This window comes from Ambystoma mexicanum, chromosome 14 (genome assembly GCF_040938575.1).
Source record: "Ambystoma mexicanum isolate Mex_15411 chromosome 14, UKY_AmexF1_1, whole genome shotgun sequence".
In the NCBI taxonomy this organism is placed as follows: domain Eukaryota; kingdom Metazoa; phylum Chordata; class Amphibia; order Caudata; family Ambystomatidae; genus Ambystoma; species Ambystoma mexicanum.
In genome coordinates, this window is record NC_090940.1 from 403,316,498 (window position 1) to 403,343,596 (window position 27,099).

At 45.2% G+C, this 27,099-nt stretch overlaps 1 protein-coding gene across 2 annotated transcripts in view; it reads left to right on the forward strand.

Annotated features, from left to right (window-relative positions):
• Nucleotides 1–27,099, forward strand: part of DISP2 (dispatched RND transporter family member 2) — a 727,615-nt gene that overhangs the window by 404,835 nt on the left and 295,681 nt on the right. The window contains exon 3 of one of the 2 annotated variants that reach the window (XM_069637532.1): nucleotides 16,474–16,503. The exons of the other annotated variant lie outside the window; for it this stretch is intronic. Within the exon in view, the coding sequence (XP_069493633.1) occupies nucleotides 16,474–16,503 (30 nt within the window). The remainder of the gene's footprint in view (nucleotides 1–16,473; nucleotides 16,504–27,099) is intronic. 2 annotated transcript variants of the gene reach the window in all.

A 27,099-nucleotide genomic window follows, 5' to 3' on the forward strand; every position in this document is an offset into this window, starting at 1 on the left:
GCCGAAAGAAGTACCCAGGATCTCTGTCAACATTTGCAACAAACTCTATTGCTTCCTGATCGACTCAGGCGCAACAGTGAATATCATGGGGGAGCAGGAGTTCCTACAGATGCCGGAGAGACCGGAGCTCTAAAGGTACAACACAAGAATATTTCAGTGGGGCGCAGCGTTGCCCCTACACTCCATCGGCCAATTTCTTAGGAGACTGTGACACATTAGGCGAACACTTGACACCACCATCCACTTCATAAGAAGCCTGACGAAAGGCTGCTGCCTACTCAGCTACCATTCAGAGAGCTACCTTGGACTCACAGACATCCAATTCCAGGAAGGGGACATGATCCAATCAACCACAGCTTCTCCGTCCAACGGAGAGACCATATGCACAATCAGTAGGAACCGAGAGGCTGACAATGCTATCACAAAGGAACTCATCCAAGCTGCATTTCCTGGCCTATGCAAAGGGCTCAGAAAACTCAAAGGAACACTTGTCAAGTTGCACATAGATGAAGGCATATGCCCAGTCCCCCAATATCCAGGAAGAGTGGGTTTTCATTTCCAGAGCACAATCTCGCAAGAACTGGACCAGCTACTCCACAGTGAATCATAGAACCCGCCACCGGACCCACCCTGTGGATCTCGCCACTGGTAAATGTCCCAAAAGAAGAAGGCTGAATAAGACTCTGTGTCGACATGAGAATGGCTAACATCGCCATCCAGCGAGAACGACACACAGGCCCGTGTATCTAGCACATGATGGTTCAGCTGAACAGAGTGACCACTTTCTCCAAGCTAGACCTCGTGCAGGGGTATCACCAGCTCGAACTACACCCGGACTCGAGAAGTATTGCCACATTTGCCACGCACAAAAGACTGTTTCGGTATCGCCGGTTGAATTTTGGCATCTCCTCCACAGCAGACACTTTTCAGGAGGCCATTAGGCAAGTCATCTGCCCTATCAAATCGGCGCTAAATTACAGCAACAACATTTTGGTCTCTGGCACATCTTAAGAAGAGCACGATGCAGCTCTGTCGGAAAACTGCGCCGCCCTACACAATGCCGACCTGATGCTAAATTTGGACAAATGCAGGTTCAGCAAGAAAAAACTCAGATTCTTCAGGCACATCTTTTCAGACCAAGGGATGACTGCGGAGCCTGAAAAAGTCAAAACCATTACCGACCTTCAGGCCCTGATCCAAGTGACAGATGTAAGGTCTTTCCTCGGCATGGCTGCGCACTGCGCGAGATACACCCCGTTCTACGCGACCCACACTGAACCCCTGAGGAGACTACAACAGAAGGACACTGATTTCCTCTGGTCTGAGGAATGTCGAGAGGAATTTGAAAACATCAAAAAGGCACTTTAAGAGGCTAAACGACTCACATACTTTGACCCCACTTGGCAAACAGAGATCATCGTAGATGCCAGCCCAGTAGGACTGGGTGCCATAGTTGCCCAGACAAGCAGAGAAGACACTCACCGCAGGCACATTGTCGCTTACGCAAGCAGGGCACTCTCGCACATGGAATCAGCCTAATCCCAGACCGGAAAAGAGAGCATTGCAGCTGCCTGGGAGCGCAGTCACTTTCACAATTTCGTCATCGGCAAGAGGTTCACACTAGTAACCGACAATCAGGCCTTGCTATCACTATTTGGGAACCCTCACACAAAAATGCCACCCAGAACTGAGAGATGGGGCATCAGATTGCAGGAATACGACTACACAATTATCCACAGACCGGGGGGTGACCAGAATCCGGCAGATTACATCTCGCGCCACCCAACAGGTGCCTCAACAACAAGGAAAGGGGACACTGAATACATCAACTACGTTGCAGCCAACGCCCTACCACCCGCACTGTCGCTGGAAGCCGTTGCAAGCGTGTCGGCAGCAGACCCATCCATGGCTTTGGCTATCACCCTCAAGAACAAGCGGAAGGATTACATACGCGCCATGAAAAGCCACTCGGGAGTGAGCAGAGAAAAACTAGAGACTCACAAAAGTACATAACGAATTAGCGGTGAAGGATCACTCAATACTTCTGAGAGGGTGTAAGCTAGTCATTCCTGCCACCCTCAGGGCCGAAGTAATCAAAACAGCACGCAAAGGGTATCGAGAGACTGACACCACTAAGAAACAGCTACGATGCAACGTCTAGTTTCCATTCATGGACTCACTGGTGGACAGTTGGGTGAAGAGCTGTTTGCCATGCCAGTGCACCGCGAAAGCAGAGGCCCCCACATCACTACAGACAACCCACATACCAGAGAGACCATGGGACAGAGTAGCAGTTGACTTCTATGGACCTATGGAGTCAGGAGAGTATCTGCTTGTATTCATCGATGAATATTCCCGGTTGCCCATCGTGAAGAAAGTGGCGACCACCGCATACCCACGGGTAGCTGCCGCCTTTGACAAGGTGCTCAGTGAATGGGGCATACCCTGCACAATCAAGTCAGACAACTCAGAGATCCACATTGAAGACGTTGGGGTCCCCTGCAAATATTGGGGTGATCCAACCGATGAAGATGTGGTGGGCAGTGAAATATTTGGGTGCCCCATGAAACAGGTTCCTTTACTTGCTGCCACCTCTGAAAGAGGAAATCTTCCACACAGAGCCCCACAGGACTCCCCACAGCCCCTCTCCGGTCCCATTGAGGTATTGGCCTGTGAAAAGGTTGGGGATCAACCCCAGCTCCTTGGTTCCCACGCTGCCAATCCACAAGATGTCACTTTGGCTTCCTGGGCAGTTGAGGGAACCTTGGTGAACTTAAAGGGATCAGACCTAATGCCAGCAAGAAATCAGACAGAGTGGCCAAACCCGGATCTGAAGAACCTGCACTGATCCATCCAAAATGACCCTGCGAGGATCACCAGTGATTCAGACGCTACTATTGGGCCATCTGAAACTTGTCCCCAGGTGGAGAATCCTCCTCCTGGCTCAAGGGAAAATACCATCCAGGTGACCCGCCTAACTAAAGTCATTGCACATTTGGCACTGCGCTTATGCAAGGAAATGAGCCCGAAAGGGTGAAATGCCACAGTCTGAAAACTAGAGAAGATCTGGATTTGGCAAACGTCATTCCAGCAAAAGAATCTAGACCAAATGAGATTGAGGATTTAACAGCCGCGCCAAAGTCATTTGAAGGCAACTCACAACAAAGGAATACCCCTTCCACAAAGAATAGACAAGGCAGTGATGATATTTATAGGAGGGGATCTTCCAGTGACAAATCATCCTCTGAAATGAAATCATCTGAAGACCTCTCCTCCGATCGAGAGATTAGGGAGCAAATATCCTGGAAATCACAGCCAAATTTGAGGCGGACTGAGGAGGATGAACTGGGCTGCTAATCTGCAGTACAACATTCTCTCTGTAGTTACAATCACCTTGATACCTTATTTGAAATTGTATGAGAATTTGAGTGAAACCTATAAAGACTAGACCACATTGCTCGCTTTGATGAACTCTAAATTGGTCTATGTGGAGTTTTCATAGAATCAATAATAGAGAAAAGGGCGAGGGAAAAATAAATGGAGGGTGTAATCCTTCAATCCTTGGTTGACTTGATACAAGATGCCAAGACTGACAAGCGGATCTTCCTGGAAGTCGTCCGGGAAATCATTTTCCAGACTTCAATAAAAAAGCAAGCTCGGGACCCTCAGCAAATGTCTCCTGAAGGAACGCCAGAAGGGGCAGCAGCCAATGTCAAAGGTCCAAGACAGTCCCCTACCGGTCTCACCCTCTGGATGAGGAGACCTCAGCGGCGTCTCGACCAGTGGAAATAAGGGAAACGGCTCAGGATCTCCCACAGGAATTGCGCTCCCTCCCTGCTGCCACATCCTGTACACCCATGAACACAGGAGCAGATGCCACGGCAGGGCTGTCAGAAGATGTGGTGAGGCCCGGGGCAAAACATTTGGTGAGGCCCCCTTACAATTTTTTGCACTCGGCCAGCGGCGGCACCTCCACAAACAGGAGACTCGAGAAATCTCCCCTTGAGTTTGTGTGCAAGATCCCAAATATGGTTTATTACTACAACTCCAAATCAACTACAGCAAAGTTAGATTTCTCTACTGAAGAAAGGTTTGTGCCAGACTAACTTTTGTATCATATGCATAAATATATATAGGATGGCATGAGCTCTCCACTCCGCCACCTCCAATTCTCTGAGGGTCAGTCACTTTTCCAAGCAAAGAGTTGAGGGCAGATCTCTTTCTTCAGCTGGGGCCTCCCTCTGTAAACAGCCTCCCTGCCTCTCTGAAACTTGAGCAGAACCATCTCCGGTTCTGGAAGCAACTCAAGACCAATCTCTTTGCTTCTACCTTCTCGCTTCCTCTCCCTTGCTGATCACCTACCTGATCGATGCACTGGTCACCTGGTCAAGCTCTGAATTCGGACTCAGGCCCCTGCCTGTCCTGTTGCAATCCCGCACTGCCTCTTGGCTCCCCTGTACTGGTGGTCTGTATCTGTAACCCTACAGTCCCCTCTCTTGCACTTATTCTCCACCCGTTGGCTGCACTTATGAGAACCCACACTTGCCACCCGTTGGCTGCACTCTTGATTCTCCTTTGTTCCTGCACTTCTGCATCCTACTCCGCCCTCGGCACTTCTCCCTTACCCCCTTCCCTGCTCTTGCGCGATCTGAATGACACAAGGCCTAGTAAGATCTGTGTTTTGTCATACTCTTTTTTTTTTTCCCCCTCCTTGCCTTGTCGCACCTAGAAACACTTGTGTACAGGCATGTTATAAATGCCATATCAAATCATTAAGGAGCACCCTGCCCCTGTGTGCGCATTAAAACACACATCATACACGGTGACAAATGATGTACAGTGGAGGCTGGTTCATTTTTGAATTTAAGAGGCTTAAATGTTTGTGCCAATTAGGCAGGATCAACAGAGCACAGGAAGGGAGCCCAAACCAAACAAGGATTGCTCGGGGTGGGGCGGGGCTGTTTGAAACATTGGGTTAAAATTATGCATTTTACAGCACTTTCTCTGCAAAATTGGGTAGAAATCCATACAGTTTGCAATTGTTTTTGTATGGAAGCACATGGAAAATCCCAATAGTTGCAAATCACAAACCGTGCATAGGAACATTTTCCAATACATTTCATGCCGCCTTTCCACGCAAGTTATGCTAGTATAAAAATATATTCATGCTGGTTGTTCTAATTATGTCCATGCAGGCTGCATCAATATATGCGATTATTACCATGTACGGTCTCCCAGCCAGTAAAAATGACATGCCACAGAAAGTATATCCAGGCTGACAGTGTACCATAAGTGTTATAACTGGCTAGATTGGCCTACATTCAATGTTGGCCAATTTAGCCAAGTAGTGTGTTTGCTTTAACCTTGATGCATAGTCCTCTGCATCAAGGGTAAAGCAAAAAGAGCACTGGCAATGTTAACAGTTTGGGCATTTGTGTAGGCATGGGAAAGGCACTTCTGTATTGGTATTAGCTGGCCATTGATAGTGCCGGTGCCCAATGGTTTGAGTACCTGAGCAGCTAATAGCAGTGCCTGACAAAGCCAAAACTGTTGGTTTTGCCTATGTTTGTTTTTAACAGAACTTCAGCGAAAGACACGCAGGGTGTTTTTAAATCGAGTGGCCGAAGGCAGACCTGATTAAGGCATTTTTATTACACCAGTTCCCTGTTTACAACTACAATAAAGTCATGCACTCTCAGAAGACTCCTTTGAGGAAGCACTTGCAGGCACATTGAGGGCAAAGTTTGATGGCAAGGCGTGTTCAAAGCTAGCTCAAAGAGTTCCAGTGAGGAGGTGTTTTGGGTGGGGAGGGCAGGAACTGGGTGAGAATTGCCATAGGGATTAGCATGACCATGAGAAGTCAATGGGTGGGCAAATAACTAAACAACATCTACAAGACCCTCCTCATATGGCATTTCTTCCTATCTGTACTCAATGCTATCATTGGGATGGATCTTCCCAGACCCAGCATCTGGCAAATAATTACTCACCAGATTTGAAATACAGCTCTACAATCTGGGAAATCTGTGCACTATATGTTTATTTTCGAATGCTGTGGTGTGTTTGTGCTTTAAACTATGTTGGGCATGGATTTGAAGCGTGGCCGCTAGGTTCCAAAGTGAGACACTTCCTCACAAAACCACTTGAGGGTCTGAACGGGAGCCCTGTGAAATCCCTTGTCAATGTTGCACTGTACTGTAAATATTGAGGTGCATTTTTTAGTTTTAAAAGGGGTGCAGATTTTGAACTTTGCTGACAATAAATCCTCTGAGTGGAAGAGGCAAATGATCATGGGGTGACTAAAATACTTGCCCTACACCCTCCTAATCCTCCAGTCGCTGGGCTCGAGCTCTTTCACTGCAGTAGGAGGGATGCCCCAAAAGAAATGTCTATTTCCACCACTGTTTGTTCGCTAAAGCAATAGTTTTGGCTTATTGGTGGCACACCTAATAAGCCCAACAAAAAGAATGCCATGCAGAGCGCAACACCATTGAGCAGATCGGGCTCTAGCCCCTTCCTGAAATGTTGGGGTTTGTTGACTCAACCTGGCTGCATGGGTGGTGCCAGCCCCTGGCCACTTTGAGGCAGAAGGCCTCTTTCGATGTGTCGCCAGCCCGTAGCACTCGTTAAGGAGCAGCATCGAATATGCAGAGCACAAAAACCTATCCATGCGATATCAATAGACTCACTTTGATAAAGCCAAAGTCCTAATTTCTGATCTCTGCTTTTAGATGGCCCACATCTCCAGAGATTACCATAGCACTATGAAAGTAAACGGCCTCTGAAATGGGATGAAAGGTATGACTAGTGGCAAAAAGGAAGGTGAAATAGCTTTTCAGCTTACTAGCTGGGCTCAGGGAATTCAGAGAGAAATACGGGCCGCCAAGCGCTTCACAGGGTTCCGGCAGCAACATGCAGGCAAGGTCCTGTGGCTGACAATCCTACTGCACACGTGCTACGCCACAACTGAGGCAGCCCTACTCAGCGATCCCGCCGCATAGGTAATGTGTGCACGTTCTCCCTGGCCCAAGGCCCACCACCACTACAGCTCTGAGACCCAGAACCCAAGCCCACAAGAATCACCATGAGCAGCCAAGTGTCCCCAAAGCGCCCAGGAACACAAGCCCTTGCTACGCCTCCCACCTCCAAAGCAGCCCTACTTCGGAAACCGCTTCCCTTCATGCTGATGCCACAGAGCAACAAGGGGCCAAGATGGGTTGATTGCGTGGAGGACTTTAACCACTTCGTCAAGGCGGCCGGTAAGGATAAATCCCAAGCACTGAGCGACATGTTCATCAAACTGGTAGGGGGGGAATTAAAACCATAGGGAAGACAATACCCCCAGAAGAAAAGAAAGACTACGCCTCCTTGATCAACGCTCTTAACAGAAAGCTAATCATTGAACCCAACCGTGACTATGAGCGATACGTGTTTAACCAGTGCACACAGAAACCAGAAGAGACAATCAACCAGTTTATCACTTGCCTAAGGCTTGAAAAGCACCCACTGCCATTTCCACCTGTTCTCTGCAGATGAGACGATCAGACTGCGAGACCGGGGGATGTCAGTGGGAAGACCAAGCGGCCAGATGCCACCCAGGAAACACAGACAATGCTACCAGTGTGGAATCAATTTCCCGCACTCTGGGACCTGCCCAGCCCTTACACAAAAGTGCTCCAACTGTGGCAGAGAAGGACACTTTCAATCCGTCTGCAGGGAAGGAAGGCAGTTTCCCACAGCATGACCAAATATTCAACCACAAGGAAGACCCTAAAGCTGGCATCCCACACCATCGAGATACTCACACAGGTTCAACCTGACACACTACCAAGGTCAAAGAAGATACGCATGGGCGCTAGAGGTAAAACCACCCCAAGACCTGAACCAAGGATATGACCCATATGCCAGTTACGCCGACGAATACGACAATCCCCCACACCCATATCAGCAATACAGGGACCAAGAGCACTATTTTCAGTACGACTATGACGCTGAATACAACCAGATTCAACTCAAAGAATATGTCAATCTCATCCAGGATGATCGAGAGCCGAAAGAAGTACCCAGGATCTCTGTCAACATTTGCAACAAACTCTATTGCTTCCTGATCGACTCAGGCGCAACAGTGAATATCATGGGGGAGCAGGAGTTCCTACAGATGCCGGAGAGACCGGAGCTCTAAAGGTACAACACAAGAATATTTCAGTGGGGCGCAGCGTTGCCCCTACACTCCATCGGCCAATTTCTTAGGAGACTGTGACACATTAGGCGAACACTTGACACCACCATCCTCTTCATAAGATGCCTGACGAAAGGCTGCTGCCTACTCAGCTACCATTCAGAGAGCTACCTTGGACTCACAGACATCCAATTCCAGGAAGGGGACATGATCCAATCAACCACAGCTTCTCCGTCCAACGGAGAGACCATATGCACAATCAGTAGGAACCGAGAGGCTGACAATGCTATCACAAAGGAACTCATCCAAGCTGCATTTCCTGGCCTATGCAAAGGGCTCAGAAAACTCAAAGGAACACTTGTCAAGTTGCACATAGATGAAGGCATATGCCCAGTCCCCAATATCCAGGAAGAGTGGGTTTTCATCTCCAGAGCACAATCTCGCAAGAACTGGACCAGCTACTCCACAGTGAGATCATAGAACCCGCCACCAGACCCACCCTGTGGATCTCGCCACTGGTAAATGTCCCAAAAGAAGAAGGCTGAATAAGACTCTGTGTCGACATGAGAATGGCTAACATCGCCATCCAGCGAGAACGACACACAGGCCCGTGTATCTAGCACATGATGGTTCAGCTGAACAGAGTGACCACTTTCTCCAAGCTAGACCTCGTGCAGGGGTATCACCAGCTCGAACTACACCCGGACTCGAGAAGTATCGCCACATTTGCCACGCACAAAAGACTGTTTCGGTATCGCCGGTTGAATTTTGGCATCTCCTCCACAGCAGAAACTTTTCAGGAGGCCATTAGGCAAGTCATCTGCCCTATCAAATCGGCGCTAAATTACAGCAACAATATTTTGGTCTCTGGCACATCATAAGAAGAGCACGATGCAGCTCTGTCGGAAAACTGCGCCGCCCTACACAATGCCGACCTGATGCTAAATTTGGACAAATGCAGGTTCAGCAAGAAAAAACTCAGATTCTTCAGGCACATCTTTTCAGACCAAGGGATGACTGCGGAGCCTGAAAAAGTCAAAATCATTACCGACCTTCAGGCCCTGATCCAAGTGGCAGATGTAAGGTCTTTCCTCAGCATGGCTGCGCACTGCGCGAGATACACCCCGTTCTACGCGACCCACACTGAACCCCTGAGGAGACTACAACAGAAGGACACTGATTTCCTCTGGTCTGAGGAATGTCGAGAGGAATTTGAAAACATCAAAAAGGCACTTTAAGAGGCTAAACGACTCACATACTTTGACCCCACTTGGCAAACAGAGATCATCGTGGATGCCAGCCCAGTAGGACTGGGTGCCATAGTTGCCCAGACAAGCAGAGAAGACACTCACCGCAGGCACATTGTCGCTTACGCAAGCAGGGCACTCTCGCACATGGAATCAGCCTAATCCCAGACCGGAAAAGAGAGCATTGCAGCTGCCTGGGCGCGCAGTCACTTTCACAATTTCGTCATCGGCAAGAGGTTCACACTAGTAACCGACAATCAGGCCTTGCTATCACTATTTGGGAACCCTCACACAAAAATGCCACCCAGAACTGAGAGATGGGGCATCAGATTGCAGGAATACGACTACACAATTATCCACAGACCGGGGGGTGACCAGAATCCGGGAGATTACATCTCGCGCCACCCAACAGGTGCCTCAACAACAAGGAAAGGGGACACTGAATACATCAACTACGTTGCAGCCAACGCCCTACCACCCGCACTGTCGCTGGAAGCCGTTGCAAGCGTGTCGGCAGCAGACCCATCCATGGCTTTGGCTATCACGCTCAAGAACAAGCGGAAGGATTACATACGCACCATGAAAAGCCACTCGGGAGTGAGCAGAGAAAAACTAGAGACTCACAAAAGTACATAACGAATTAGCGGTGAAGGATCACTCAATACTTCTGAGAGGGTGTAAGCTAGTCATTCCTGCCACCCTCAGGGCCGAAGTAATCAAAACAGCACACAAAGGGTATCGAGAGACTGACACCACTAAGAAACAGCTACGATGCAACGTCTAGTTTCCATTCATGGACTCACTGGTGGACAGTTGGGTGAAGAGCTGTTTGCCATGCCAGTGCACCGCGAAAGCAGAGGCCCCCACATCACTACAGACAACCCACATACCAGAGAGACCATGGGACCGAGTAGCAGTTGACTTCTATGGACCTATGGAGTCAAGAGAGTATCTGCTTGTATTCATCGATGAATATTCCCGATTGCCCATCGTGAAGAAAGTGGCGACCACCGCATACCCACGGGTAGCTGCCGCCTTTGACGAGGTGCTCAGTGAATGGGGCATACCCTGCACAATCAAGTCAGACAATGGGCCCCCGTTCAACCGGCATGATTTCAGAGCATTCGCAAGACATATGGGGTTCACCCACAAATAAATCAAGCCCAGATGGCCCCAAGCCAACACAATGGTGGAGCGCTTCATTTCATCAATCAAGAAATCCATCCAGCGATGGTACATTGAAGCCACAAACCCCACCAGACCTTATGCAGAATGCTCAGAGACTATCGGAACACCCCACATGAAGCCACCAACAAGTCACTGGCAGAAATAATGATGCATTACAAAGTTCACACAAGACTTGTGAGAAACACAGTGACCAAGAGTAAGCAGATGAGAAAGTCATTCTGAGAGAAACCATTGGGCAGGAACGGGCAAACGCGACACAGACATCAGAAGGAGATCCGTACCCTGAGAGTTCCTGACGGGGGACGAAGTCCTGGTGCGACAGACACCAGGTACTCGCCAAGCCCCTTCAGAATCACAGCCCTCAAAGGATCCATGGTGAGAGCACAGAATGCGACTCAAGAAATAACAAGGAACAGCTCACAGTTCAAACATCTCATCAAAAGCAAAGAGCCGGGCACACCTTTGGCGGAACGCGAACCAGGGATGAAGGAGCCCTGAGATGATCTGTGGACGCCGCCAGAGGGAATGGGAAACACCCCACCAGAGCTGCCCAGAGTCCCAGAGACCAGGTGACTCCTGGACTTGCCCGCTGTGGGCGAAACGAAGACCCATGTACCTAGTGGAAGAATGCTGAACACGACCTCAGAACATTTATCAGGGGGTGATGTTATGGGGCTCTGCACCTGGGACAGCCCAAGCTCAGAGCGGGAAGCGGGAAGAGGGGAAGGAAAGGGAGGAGCCAAGGGAAGGGAGTTTCAGTTCCTCCTTGTATATCACAGTGAATGGATGAATAAAGAGAAGGTCTGTGTGTCCTTCCTTATGACCCGCAGGTTCAACATCTACTACTACTGTAGTTGGAGGTAGGATCGAGTTGGGAAACAAATAACCCTAGCCAGCGAAGCTGGCCCCTCTTTTTCAAATGTAAGGGGTCACTTAAAATGAAAAGCTCTTAGTAGCAGCTGGAAATACTTGTGGGAAGAGGTGCATTTTACAGTGCATAGGTTGTGTATAATTGTTTGGAAAGAGCACCCAGACGTTGTACTAATTCATTCAAGTGTTTCTTCTTGACTCTGAAAACTGGCCTGTCAAGCCAGCCCTTCGCGTAATGCCCTTTTTATTTTTAATTTATTTTATTGTTCATTTATAACGCGCTTAAGACCAGCCAGTGGTTTTTAAGCAAGGGTTCGGGAATCGAATGTGTTGCGCCTGCTCCCAAGACAAAGGCGTTGCCCCTGAGCTATCCTTCCTCCTTTATTGAGTAATAGGCCAATTCTTTCCCAAGTGACAGCTGACCCACGTGAAGGATTTATGCAGATCTAGCCGGCTTCAATATATGCAGAAGGTTAAAGACTACACGCATCCAGGTTATTTAAAAAATGATCTTATATTTTGTTTTTTTGTGTTTGAGTATTTATTGCTGACGTTGCATTACTGCGCACATTATTGCTATATAAACAGTGGGCTTGCATCTTCAAATTAAAAATAGCAATCACAGAAAGAGCTAAGAGTGTGTTACTGTACCTGAAGTATGTTTTAATGCCGAACATCCTACGACCAAATTGTGAAGATATTCGTAAAGAGAACAACTTAAATAGTTCAAAATCCATCTTTCAGCAGTTATGTTTGTCATTTGCACCTAATAACCCAGCTATTAAAAACACTTAGGGAACAACACATACAGAATCCTTTTCCTTCTTGTACACACAGGGGCAGAGTAGGCATGAGATAGGAATGTTCTAGCCACTGCCATAATTACACTACCTGGATGGCAACATCTGGCAAATGGTGTTAGGACCTGGACTTGTTATAGCAGTGCCTGGTCAATGGCTATCGAATGCCCATATAAGAGCCAAAACTGTTAGCTTTGCCACCAATTCAGTGTAACTAATACGTACAAAGACACAAATATTGCTTATAAATGAAGTGGCAAAAGGCACACTTGATTAAGACATTTTTATTACACCACGATCTGGTTTACAGCTTCAATGAAGACATTAACTTTCAGAAAATTACTTCGAAATATAATCAGCGTCCCCTTAAAAGCACAGAGCGAGCTCAACTCAGAGATCCAATGTTGGTGTGTTGTGGGTGGCAACAGACAGGCAGTGGGTTGGAATGGCCATAGAGACTAGCCTGGCCATGGGCGGTCAGTGGGTGCGTAAAATGCCAAACAGCCCCCCCCTTCACATCTCATCATCACTCCTATCTTTGCTTCCAAGTTTCAGTTTATAAGCAGTGCTTGCAGCACCACCTAACAGCCAAACTAGAAAAAAGTACCCTGAGGTTTGAACTGACCAGCACAGTGACACAGCAGAGTGGCATGTGCAATAAAGATCCAGGCCCAAAAGTGCCAGTACCAACAGGTGAGGTCAGTGGCATAGTTGCACCAAAATCATATGTGTAGCAGAAGAGACTACACTCGCCTTTAATTCACATATGACGATACACATGAAGTGACATTGGAGACTGCAGCATGTTATCAGCACAGGCACAAACACCCAGTTCCAGAAAGAAGAAAAAGCAAAACAAATAAGAGTGCATTTGGGGCGACTGATGTGTTATGCTTAAGATGCTCCCCACCTGAGTTGAAAACTTGCACAGAGTTCCTTTCAGGTTAACAATGCAAGGGCCTTGTTCACCCAAATGCTGAGAGATTGTGGAATTGGGATCCATGTGAAAATGGCAGCTGCCAAACCCGGGCACTGACAATGCATTCCCTTTTTTATTTCTTTTGTACATGGAGGATTCCCCTTGTATCCCCTTACTGCTTCCTCCCCCGCCAGGAATGCCGCGCGTGCAGCGCTTTTGCTGCCAGGATTCCGAACTTTCAGCAATTCAGCCTGTTGCTTCTTGCTTGGAGTAGGCTGGAATCAAGTAAAGTTTGTGGAGGGGCTCGCTTTTGCAGAGCCCCCATGCGTTTCAGAATGCTCTTTAATACATTGGGCATGCCTTGATGGCTAGTGGGGGTCCTAGGGCAAGCAAGAGCAGTTGGCTCCTTATGGCCCCCACCGTGCAGAGTAGTATAGATTTTACTTTTTTTTAATTCTTTTATTAAGTGCATTTGGTTACATCCCTACCTTTTACACTGTTAAAACGAATTCCCAAACACACATTTCGAGTATTCACACAATGGGAAATGTTAGGTAAAATAGCATTTAATTGCACAACACATTCAATTAAACCTTTTAAAAAAATGACCCTGTTTTCAAAGAATTCCTCCAGTTGTAGCTAGTTGAATAAATATATGTTTCCCACGCGCACCAGTATATTAGTATAATTCCCCTTACAAGCAGCAGATGTTGCCTGAATGTTGTTGGATGACTGGAAACATATCACTTTGCCTAAAATGGCAAAATACCTACTGTTAGTCTTGAATGCAACACAATGGGCCTTATTATGACCCCAGCGGCAGCCGTGCTGGTAAAAACGTCACGGGTGCCGCCGGACTCATTTTTTATCCGGCGCCCGGCAATGGGGATTTACTGGAGCATTACAGCCCCGGCGGTCCCGGTAATTTCCCATTGCCCTGTGCTGGAAAAAATTACTCCCAATTCCCATTTCGAGTCCTATTGGACTCAATGGGAATGGGGTGGAAGGTAGCACCGGCACCATTCTTAATGGTGCCGGCACTACCCTCAAAGTATGTGCGTGGGTGCTTTTCCGCCCACCAGGTCAGACCTGGCAGGCGTAAAGGCACCCGCTCACAGAACTCGGAGTATGCCGGTCCGGTAACAACAGTGCCGGCAGATTACCGGCACCGTTGTTACCAGACCGGCATACTCATAATGAGGCCCAATGTCCCTTGAGCTAAACCACCCATCCCAAACGAAAGCTGAAGCCAATGAAATGGTCTTGGCAGAAGGTCAGAACTAGCAAGTGTGCCCAGTACTAACATTCCACCTATCACAGAGACATTTTATGGGGAGCTAGCAAGGCGCGTTAGTTAGCCTGTTAAACAGTCAATGCTAGCCTCAGTGAACTCAAGACTCCATTTAAAAAAGCAAATCATTCAAATTCATCTGCAAGATCAAACATATGCTTAATTTATCCTCGGAACATGGAGTAAGGGGAAAAGTCCTCGTCACACATGGCTGGGTCTGGCCTATGGATAATATAGAGCTTGGAACATTATTGTACAATTTCTTTGTCTGCACTCAAAAAATATGGAGTCAATCCTCACTGCAATAAATCAGTCATGTATTGTTCTTCCTAAAGAGTTATACAAATCCGTTTGTTTTTAACATTCCACTTCATGCCGGCATTTCTTATGAAGGCATTTGAGCAGAAACATGTATTCAATTCACCACTTTTGTGGAAGACAGGGGCCTTATATGCCATCGCCTCAAAGTAGAGGATCCAACTCAGACTAATGAAAATGTAGGAACACTCAGGCACCAGATCAACAACTTCAGAAAAACCACAAGATTAACAGCACAATGACTAATGAGACATTTCCGCATCAGATGTGTTTTTCAGATTTAACAGTTAGTAACCAGCATGAACAGTCTTTTTTCTAAATCGGGCAAGTCAAGCTTGATGCACATATGTGACTAAATGGTATGCACGCTTCCGGTTTCAGAGGTCTGTGAGTTCATTCAGCACTAATCACAACTAGTTCATATTGTCTGATTGAACACACTAGACTTTAGGAAGCTATTTTATGGGTGTTAAGAATCAAGTTAAAATTAGTTTCTTAGTAGAGATACTTTTTTCTTTTCTTTTTGTCCTGGTGCGTGGAAACTGTTGCACCAAAGCTTGAAGCATTTAACACAAAGGGATGTATATAATTGTTTTAGAAGAGCAAACAATACACATTGTATATAGGATTACAATACACATTGTATATAGGATTGATTCCAAAGGATTTGAGCGTAGAAACTTGCATTGTGGCACTCTGTTCCATAATCTATGTTATGTCTGGGCACAGGGGATAAAGTAATACATATGGTGTGGTAATATCAGGGAATGAGATCTGATTTAGAAGAGCAACCAATACACATTGTATATAGGATTGATTCCAAAGGATTTGAGCGTAGAAACTTGCATTGTGGCACTCTGTTCCATAATCTATGTTATGTCTAAGCACAGGGGATAAACTGATACATATGGTGTGGTAATATCAGGGAATGAGATCTGATTTAGAAGAGCAACCAATACACATTGTATATAGGATTGATTCCAAAGGATTTGAGCGTAGAAACTTGCATTGTGGCACTCTGTTCCATAATCTATGTTATGTCTGGGCACAGGGGATAAAGTAATACATATGGTGTGGTAATATCAGGGAATGAGATCTGATTTAGAAGAGCAACCAATACACATTGTATATAGGATTGATTCCAAAGGATTTGAGCGTAGAAACTTGCATTGTGGCACTCTGTTCCATAATCTATGTTATGTCTAAGCACAGGGGATAAACTGATACATATGGTGTGGTAATATCAGGGAATGAGATCTGATTTAGAAGAGCAACCAATACACATTGTATATAGGATTGATTCCAAAGGATTTGAGCGTAGAAACTTGCATTGTGGCACTCTGTTCCATAATCTATGTTATGTCTGAGCACAGGGGATAAAGTAATACATATGGTGTGGTAATATCAGGGAATGAGATCTGATATATGCAGAAGGAAGGTAATTCTCCAAGCACTTTGACAAGGTCACGTAATTCTGTTTCAGAATCACATGTCTTGATTTCCATTCACCTTTTTTAAAGCAATGTAAATCCCAAAGAAGCCAGGCACGCCTCTCCTCTATGAGACAAGGATGTTGTGCTGCCTTGTTTCAGCTTTATGGGTTTATGGAATTGCACTGAGGCTAACCAATGATAACTTCCTCAATCTCTTCTATCCCACAGGCATGACAAAGCTTTCAAGATGCCCACAAGGTATGTCCAGGCCTGGTCATTTCTTGAGTGAGTATGCCCTTCTGCTGCAAAACACATTTTGCCACAAAGGGCACTTTTGGCAAAATGCCTAAAAGGTCTTGCAGCAGTAAAAAGAAACATTCCTATTAGAGTTGACCATCTTTTGGCTAAGATGACCATATGTTTCAGTTTTCCAAAGCGCTGCAATTCTCCAATGATGAGTTCCTTTAGCAAGAGCCACAAATAAGCCAGGACCGGTCATTATTGTTGTAGAGCATACATTCCCTGGGAATATGCCATGGAGCTATACATGCATCTCCCTTTATAGAAACAGCCACTGGAGTGCAAAAGTGCATTTCTGAGAATTCTTTCAACAGTGCCTCTGTGCTGGTCTAAAGGGCATCTTTGCCATAATGTATCCCCCTGGCCAATACTTTTGACTATTTCGGAAGTACACCTCAAAGAAAATAGGAGTTTTCACCAAAGAAAATAGGAGTTTTCCACCAAAATGAAACAAGAGAAAAGTCAGTCAAGTAGTAACTCTGCTGTGATAAAAAGTAGAAATGGGATCACAAAACACCTTGTTCCCTCCCATCCTCTCATCTCATTGACTTTGGAAAGCAGACATTACCAAGAAGCAACAAACGTTAACAAGATCAGTCTCTAATGGTAAGCTTTCAAATTAGGAACTATTTTGTTTAACAGGCTGTTGGTCCATGTGTTAATCTAAGGAACCGGCCTAGGAACTGCTGTTATGTGTTGGTTAAACCTACTAATATTTAAACTGGAGATGTGGGTATGTTATTCCTTCATGTCTTGCTTGTTATTTCCATTGGGTATCTTTGCACAATGACTTCAAGTTATGTTATCTTAATTGTGCTTCTCACACAGTAGTCTGCATTCGAATTATGTTCTGAAAAAAGCTGACCCAATGTGGAGGTGTCAACGCACTCCCTTTGATGTGTTTATATTTGTGATTTATTTTGCAGCTCTCCTGCAAGCTTTAACCCTTCTACAGTGTGGTTTACCCGGTTTAACCACCCCTGTTGTTCAGCTCTCCTATGATGTGTCCTATTAATCTTGAGCAGAGTGCAGTCTGCTGTGGGAACTAGTGGATGCAGTGTGAGACATACACCAGAGAGATTTGCTGGAAACAAAGAACTCTTCCTACAAAATCTGCTTTTCTGCGCATAGCGCCGCTCGGAGTGCTCAGCTTTATGCCCTTGGAACATGCGTATGTTACAGAATGGGATTACACCAAAATAATTCTGAGTCCAAATAACCGGACAAACTCAGGAAGATGGCAAGTCACTGTTTTATTAGCAAGATCTAAACAGGGATGTTACAATGAACATCAACGGAAGTACGATCATTCTCTCTGCGATTTCCGCACAAAATACACTTACATACACTTACATATTCATTTCGTGCGTCATACTGACGTCACCATATGTGGCAATAGTAAAAAACCTATCGGGCTGGATTGGTTAAGGGAAACATCTAGATATACAATCATATAGGAGCTAGGTTTGTTATTGGCTGTCCTTTATCAGGTGGACAACATATGCCTACCTCTTGTAATATAATTTAACGCAATCAGTTACACAGTGTTTCATTGGTTTCTCAAGCTATAAGGGCCATAGTTATATGGACTAATACAATAGGTTTTACACGTTTATGATATGTCTGGAACATTCGGTTAATTTAGCAACACATAAGCCAAGACCCAGATACAGTGAAATAGGACATGAAGCTATCTCACCACCCTATTAGGCCAACATATCCCATCACCCATGCCTTCTACCATGAAATTATCTTTGTACTTAGCCTTGCAGAGTATTCTCATCCTAGGAATTCAGCTTAAGTGAGGGCACTCGCTATCGTATCTGGAACTCCAAGTTCAAGCCCTATTTTCAGCCTCGACTCACATGACACAAGACCAAAATTCTGTTAATTCTTCAAGCTGTAAATGTCTTTAATGAGTTAAGATTTTGCTACTTCTGTGTTCTTCCTTGCACCTTAATGTGAGAGGATTCATCCTGCGCAAACATGTTCTTCTTCAGTGTAGCTAGCTGACCTCGATTTCTAGGATCTTGACTTCAGGCGAGACAGCCTCACCACGCAGATCCAGCAACCTGTTATTCTACTGCGACACAGCTTTTCATTCCCCTTTCATGGTTTTTGGTTTATTTATTTCATAATACGAACGTCCAGCTTCTATACAATGGCGGCCTCGCCTGCATTATATTCACTACTTGTAGCTAGCCTGTACAATGACTTCATCTATCTTGCGTTTCAGCGTCTGCACATCTTGCATGCTTCTGATTACGTCAGCATTTTTTAACGTGTACTTTTCTTCTTTATCCTTTTAAGGTTCCCTTAATTCTTTACTTCTTTATTTATTCTCGGGGATCCATACATTGGACCTCATTACAAGTTAGGCAGTAGCCTTGCCGGTAAAACTGGCAGGCTGCCGCCAACCTTGCACATTTTTCCGGCCCCTGGCAATGGGGAAAAACAGGGCCATTACAACTCTGGCGGCCCTGTATTTCCCCATTGCCAGGGGCCAAAAACTTTTACTCCCCATTCCGATTTGAGCCCCATAGGGCTCAATGGGAACGGGGAGGCCGGTAGCACTGGCACCATTCAGAATGGTGCCAGTGCTACCGGCAGTGTCTGCTCACGGGTGCCGGTACGCCCGCCAGGTCAGTTTTTCTCCTTTTTTGTATCTTCGCTTGCAGAAGGGTTTCTTGCGTATCCATATCTTCGTCACCCCCCTCAGAGTGCCCGCTTTTTTAATGTGTTCATCCATACTCCTGGTAATTTAATTCCAGTCTCCACTTGGGGTACAGAATACCCAATGTCCCACCTAATTCTTATGATCCTTTCGATACCAGAATTTTATTCCTTCAAGTGCCACAATACTTGCTTTTATATGATCCCTAACGGCACTATAGGTCAGCACATTGTCTTCTTGTTCATCCTTTGTGTCAATCATGATCTTCATTCCCACTGCTTGCCATTTTCTGGCATTGTCCAATTATTATCCTTATGATACAGAATCCAAACATTTTTATCACTAATATTGCTCCAAGGAACTTGAATACATTTGCAATCCATGAAACCAGGAATGAGAACCAACAGTCATCTCCAATTGTCATGTTTCCCCCTTGGCAGTACTGGAAACGCTGGAGGCTCCATTGATAGTGCTGTTACGTTTCTTCCGGTTTCCTCATTGAGCGGTCTAGTCCACATCCAAGATGGCCGCTGCCACTATTTACTGTCCCTCAGTACAGAGCGCCAACGTTGCAACTCGTATCAGACCTTATGGCCCTCAGCTCTTCTTTTATAGAGTTAAATCCTTTTATAGTGGCATTGATTGTTTGCAGCAGCTCCCATCTGGTGATCTGTAGCCATTTGGCATTCACAGCTGTTTGAATTCCAGACGTGAACATAGATATCAGCATCATCAAAGTCTTGCTGAACAACTTGTGCTCATCAGGAATGTCTAGATAAGCCTTTAGTGATTTTTGTGAGAAATAATTCTCTCTTTTCATCCGCCAGAGTTCAAGTGCCCATCTTTTTCTCAGGTGCTCGTCCACTTTTGGAAATCCTTCAATTTTCAGATCACTCTGAGGAAGACACTCCACCCCAATTCCTGGGCAGCTTCATATATGCTCTAGATCCGCAGGCCCAACATTGATTCATTAAGGCAGACATCCCCGTCTTCATTCCTGGAATGTCAATTATGTTTTTGCACCCTTTATTCTCCACACCTCGATTTGTTCCCTTTGCTCTGAAAGCAGAGTGTCGCATTAACCAATGGGACTACAGTCACTGGGCCTGCTTCGTCTTCTACCCATGTGAGCAATTTAGAGCAGTTGGCCCATGACTTTAGACAATCATCATTCACCTTCTGCTCCTCTTGCACTGCTTCCATCTTCAGCAGATGAGCTGCACATGACAATATTCCATATTCCCATCCTTTGGTCGTACTCACTCGTCCATAGCTAAACAGCTGTGAACACTCCCAGCATCCAGGCATTCCGGCCCTTTTCGTCATGTTAGAGCAATTCATCCTCTTCATTTCTTCAATGATCACCTTGTCTTTGTCACAGCTGCCTGTTGGTCGCTGTGGCATCGGTGGTGTAGAGGGAAGCGAACAGTCCGCAATGCGGTTGTTTCTCTCGCAGCAGCGTGTGTCCCATCACGTTGTGCTGCGAGCGGTCTAGTTTTTTTCCAAGATGGCCGCTCACAGCTGCAACTTTCCTCATTAGCCGGTAAGCCACAAAGCTCCTCACGTAGCAACTCTCTTTGCTCCGGCTTTGGGTAAGACGCTAATTTTCATTTAGCTCCCATTCCTTCTCCTGTGCCTTGACCTCCCTTGCCCTTCACCCGCTCCTGCTTGCCTTACTCCCTCTCATTCCTGGATTCCCCCTGCTGGATTTCTACTGACCTTGCCTTATCCTTCTCTGGTCCTGATTACTCACCCTATGCCTGGTTCTATCTTGCTTTCCTTTGGGGAATTCTCTCTAACTACATTAATACTATTGACATTTTGCTGTGGACCTTTCTCATTGGTCCTAACTTGTGACTCCAGCTACTCCAGTGCCTACATCTGCGCATTCCATCCGTCTGCAGAGGGCTTTTGTGCCTTCAGGCTTTTCCCTCTGTTATACTGGGACATATCCTTCCTGCCTGCCGCTTTGCCCTCTGTATAGTCATCCACAGTAGGCCATAGTGGTGTCAGGTCAGGATAGGCTCTTTGTCTATGAAGAGCAACTTCATGACAAGAATAAAACCAAGAAGGAGAAATCTAAAACCTCCTGGAAAGGATCCGACTCCTCAGACTCAGGTGAGAGTCTTGTCCTGCAGAAGGGTACACAAGCATCTTATCTGTCCATCCAGGCTCCTTTTTCATTTGTGTTGTTTGATATAATAATCCTGGTATAGAAATGCCTTTCTTGATCTCCATCGCAAGGTAGCCCAGTTCCCTTGAAATTGTCCTCTAGTAATACATGCTGATATATGACTGAGGCACTTCACATCTTGCACTGACATCTCTTTTGAAATGAAGGTTTGTACTGTACTCATGGCGTAGGGGATGAGAGAGCAGACATAGCAGTTCTCATCAGATGCCCTCTCCCCGACCATTCTCATGTGTTGGTACCACATGTTATTCCCAAGTGAGCCAAATTATCAAGATAGGTATTTATTCCCTGATTATCTTCTTCTGCATTCTCTTATGCCGTTTGACATGGCCAAAGAGGTCAAAGAAATTATCATCATTTGTACTCATACTAGGAAAAATCACAGGTGTCGTGTTTTCAATTGGGCCATTACGATAGTAAATACTTTCAAACCTAAGGTACAGAAAGAAGAAGAAAATACACATGCATATATATATAAAGCATAACAGTCTAGAAAAAAATGTTGTGTGCCATACCAATACTCGTTGAACTCGCTCTCTATTTATAACCACATTATCCTATTCCCGAATCATGTTAATACATGTGCTCAATTTACATTCATAATCGCACCATCTGCTCAATTATCACAATCAGAAGTCTTATAACTGGACAATTTTTTGGTCATGAAGAAAGGTGTGAGTATTAACATCTCTCATAATGAAAGTAGGATCTGACTGAAGTAAAAACACAAAAATTGCAACTACAATCCGATGTGTATCGCTATCACATGGTAACATATATTATTTTTTAAAATAGATAGTTTCCCAAAAATTAATCTGGATGTTGAATTCCCTTCACATTTCTAATCCGGAACTGACTTTTAGGCATAGTACTGATGCAATTTTTATTTCTTCAAAGAATCTCTAGAAAATACATTAAGCCTATGGAATTTTATTTCTTCAAAGAATCTCTAGAAAATACATTAAGCCTATGGAATTCTATGCAAGTCCATGCAGTTCCTGCTAAAGATTTTTAAGGAGTGTCCAATGAATTCCAGTCCAAATGAAATGTGTGCTAACACACGGTTTTTCATCGTCCTTCTTCTTGGTCATCGATTGTTTCTGCACATGCAGCAATTCTTCTTCTTTCCTTGCTTCCCAGTCAGCGGACGCTGGAGGGAGGGTCTCGTTTTTGTAGATTTTCACATCACGCAAATGCAACCAAGCTCTTCTTCCTGATACCCTAACAGCAGTAGGGGAAACTTCCTCAACATGGACAGGACCATTAAATCTCGGCTCATGCCATGTACGAGTAGAATTCTTTATAAGCACTTGGTTTCCAACATACAACTTTGGGTGCGGCAATAATTTGCTTGGTTCGGTTACTGAGCCGCCTTGTCCATGTTCCCCCAACCCCTTTCACCAATGCTTGACTTGATCTGCACTGAAAGAAACACTGGTAGTCAAACATGTCAAATAATCATACATTTCATCACCTAGAGCCTAAGCTACACTCTGGGCTTCACTCCTGACTCTACATGGGGGCGTAAGAGGTGTCCTCATGCGATGCACTGTCACTAACTCATGGGGCATAATATGAAGATAGTCTGAACCTGGCTGATTTCAAAGGGCATACAAGGCAAGGGGTAGGCAGCATAGCCATCTCTTTTTTCAAAGTTAATCTGATCTTGGCTATCCTTTCTTTTAGGAGGCTGTTGAGTCTCTCACATATCCCCTTTGCTTGTGGATGATAAGCAGAAGGAAACAAATGTTTTATACCCAATATTAGTCCTATTTGTACAAATACCTCATTGACAAAATATGGCCCATTATCAGACCTCAATACTTCACGCACACCCCATCTCAGAAATACTTTGTGCACTAACAACTTCGCTGTGCAAGTGGCATCAGGATGTGTACAAGGACCGTCTTCAATCCAACTAGAAAAAGAACACACCACCAGTAATAGATACTTATATCCATTACATGTCTGCAGAATATCGACGTAATCAATATGCAAATGTTGAAACAGATCACTTGGTCGAGGTATTACTCCTCTGATTGTTCTCAGTCTATGCCCATCTTTAACCATTTGACACACAATGCAATTCACAATGAACTGTGCAATGTGTTCCAATAGATTGGAAACAAACCAGTTTTCTGCGATGGTGTCAGCAAGATTTTCTCGGGTTATATGCGCGGGGTAATGCAACTGCTCGAGTGCGACTTTCAACAATGTTGCTCGCATCACTGGCTTTCCAGTGCTGTCCTGTATCCATAAGGCCTCCCTGTGGGATAAAGAACACCCCCTACTAGAGTGCTGTCTGCGCAGAGATAACCCCTCCTTTTCCAATGTGACAGCTCTGCGTATACGGTTGGCGTCACATAGGCCGAATCACTGTACACCGTCACTTCCTAATCTTTGTGTTTCTCGAGCACCTCAAAAAGCGCCACCAATTCTGGTGCCTGCGCTGAAAAGTGAGGAGGTAGTCTTGCATTTGCCACTACTTCAAATTCCCTATTTAATTTGTGTCTTACAATTGCAGCTCCTGAATGCCTTTCCCCACTTGTTTGATCAATTTTCAATGAACCATCAATAAAAAGAATCTCCCCTCCTGCTAAAACATTTTCTTTCACTCTGGGTATATCATCATAGAATTCAACATAATTAGTGCAGTCATGTACATGATCACCTTCTCCCACAGGTTCAGCTACCAGCATGGCTGGATCCACTATTTTACACCTCACAATTTTAATCGCTGGATTAGAAATCTTCACTTCATACACAGAGGCTCTTTGTGATGTCATCTTACTTTTGGGTTTCTCCAAAATGGCAAATAAGGCGTGCTCCACGTAAAGCGTCATTGCGCAGCCCATGGTAATACTTGTGGACTTCTTAATTGCAAATGCGGCAGCAGCCAAAGATTATTCACATGGAAAATGTCCTCTCATAACTCCCACTGTAGTATGCCAAAGGTTTGTACCCTGGTGTTGTCTTTTGTGTGAGTACTGCTGCCATCACTGACCCATTAGTGTGTGAAAACAAATGCAATTCCTTGTTATAATTGGGAATCCTTAAAACTGAAGCTGTACAAATTGCTCTTTTTAACTCCTTTAATCCTTCCTCCATTTCTTCAGTCCATTCTATCTTTTCCTTATCAACTTGTGCTTTCTTAAGGGATTGTAAAAGTGGTTTTGTGTACGTGCTGTAGTCAAACACCCAGGCCCTACAATAATTGCATAGGCCCAGAATTTGCTGCATTTGCCTCACTGTATTTGGCTTTGGTGTTTTCATAATAGTGTCAGCTCTCTCAGGTGTCACTTTCTTTCCTTCATGTGAAATTAACTGGCATATGTACAACACTTCTTACTGCCAAAACTGTAATTTCTCCTTATCTACCTTGTATCCCTTGCCTGCCAATATTTTCATTAACTGGTCAGAGTCTTGTCTAAATTCATCCTCTGTTTCACTGCAGATTAATATGTCATCTACGTGATTAGCGCAGTCATGCACTTGATCACCTTCTTCTACAGGTTCAGCTACAAACGTGGCTGGGTTCACTATTTTACACCTCACAATTTTAATTGCTGGATTAGAAATCATCACTTCGTATGCAGATATTTTTTGTGATGTCAGTTTACCTTTGGGTTTCACTCAAATGGAAAGTAAGGCATGCTCCACGTATAGAGTCATGGAACAGCCCATGGTAATACCTGTATGCTGGTGGGTAACCTATCCCCCCTCTTGAAGTTCACCCATTCTGTTGCATGTTACCTCGATTTCTATATAAATGCGCAATATGTCCTACTGTCCCACAATTTCAACATAGTGTGGGTGGCTCCCTAGAGAACCCACCATTATATCCTCCCTGATTGTTCTGATTTCCACCCTGGACACTTTAAAATCCACTTTGAGTATTTTGAAATCCACCTGCTCTCACCTCTACCTTGTGGCCAAAACCCATATCCACTCTGATCCCCTGGGTGTACATGATTCACCTGCGGTGCACACACTGTTTCTTGCAAGCCTCCTCCTTCTCCACTTGTCAGTACTGCTCCTCCTATAGCAAATTTTGACAATTTCTTCTGAACTAACTTAGCTCTTCCATCTTTCTTTTTATTCTTCTCTTGTATCAATCAGCAATGATGCACAATAGTCTACAGTATCTCAGCTCAAGGAGTTACTTATATTCCTAGTTGTTATGTCATCTGTCTCTGTACTGCATCTGGCAATCTTTGCCATAAAATATGATAAAATAATGCTACTCTTTTTTCCCCAAGGCTCACGTGTCTCAAACTGCCATTTGTCTTGAATATCCTGAATATAAGCAATAGGGTCTTCCTCTTCTTTGATTTTACAGGTAATAATTGCTCCCATATCTGATGTATCGGGATACTGTACCCTGAGAGCCCTCCAAACATCTGCCCTGCAATTATTAAATGGTGCTCTATCGTGCGCAATATTTGAGATGTCACACAATGTTGTCAGCTCTCTCTCAGTGAATAGGTGCCAACAGACCCTTTATGTCCCCTATAGCCAACGTATTTCCCCCTGTCATTTTCTCTAAATCATATATCCACTTCCCAGCTTCCGAAATCAAACTAGGTGATTTACATTTTAAGTTATCCTTATCCATCTGTGGCCATAGAATATGTTGGGCTCTTGCCCCTCCCTTTTCTAACAATGGGAGCTGTGAGTACCCAGTCCCATAACTAGATCCTATAATTCGCTTATTTAATCCAGGGGTAATTACCCCTGTTTGTCTTCGCACTGGTAATGACCTTAACCTTCTCACATGGGGGTATTCTTTACCCGCACTATATGATCGCCGTCAGGGAAATTCAGGATATGGTATAGGATCCGGTGCTTCAGATCTGACCATCTTACCTCCTTGTCCAGGTGTGGACTTCCCACCGGAGCACATACATCCTCCCCTCATACCTTACAAGCTGACTCCCTTTCTTTGTCTGACATGGCTATACCCCAACTGGTATCACTATCATCCTCCTCGTCCCTATCTAAATCTAACCTGCTCAAAGACAACGGTCTGAACATGTTTTCTTCTTAATCCTGTGATTTCGGTGTCAGTGATCGTCTGCCGCTCCCCTGAGTTCAATAATCACTGTTCTGTCTCATTTGCTGGTAGATCTTATTGATCTTTCTCCAATATGTTCTGCATTATATCTTTCCTCTTCTAGTGCTACTCTAGGTATTTCTGAAGCTACTCCTTTTATTGGGAGACTCTCTCTTATTGTTTCCCATCGTATTTCCTCGCTTGGCCTCATTCGTTCTTTAAGAATGAAACTGCCATCAAGATCTTGCGACCGTCTAGTCTGTCTTATTCCTTCTTCCACTTCACGTCATTGACTTGTGTCTCTTCTCGCCCTCGGTTGCCTCAAGGGATATCTTCTTCCAAACACTGGCTGCGGTATTGGTACAATAGCTTGTGTCAGTCAAAGCACAGTCTCATGTCTCCAATAAAAGTTAGGGAGGGGGGTGGGATCTCCAGCAGATGTATACCGGCCGGAGGGATTTGATGGCAACACCAAACTCTTCCTACAAAAACTGCTTTCCTGTGCGGAGTGCTCAGCAGAGTGCAGTCTACTGTAGTCGAGATAACAAAAATGTTTCCACTCTGGAATATCTTACTCATTCCAACTTTGGTTAAGATGTAAATTTAATCTGCTTTATTCATCAACTAAGTCTG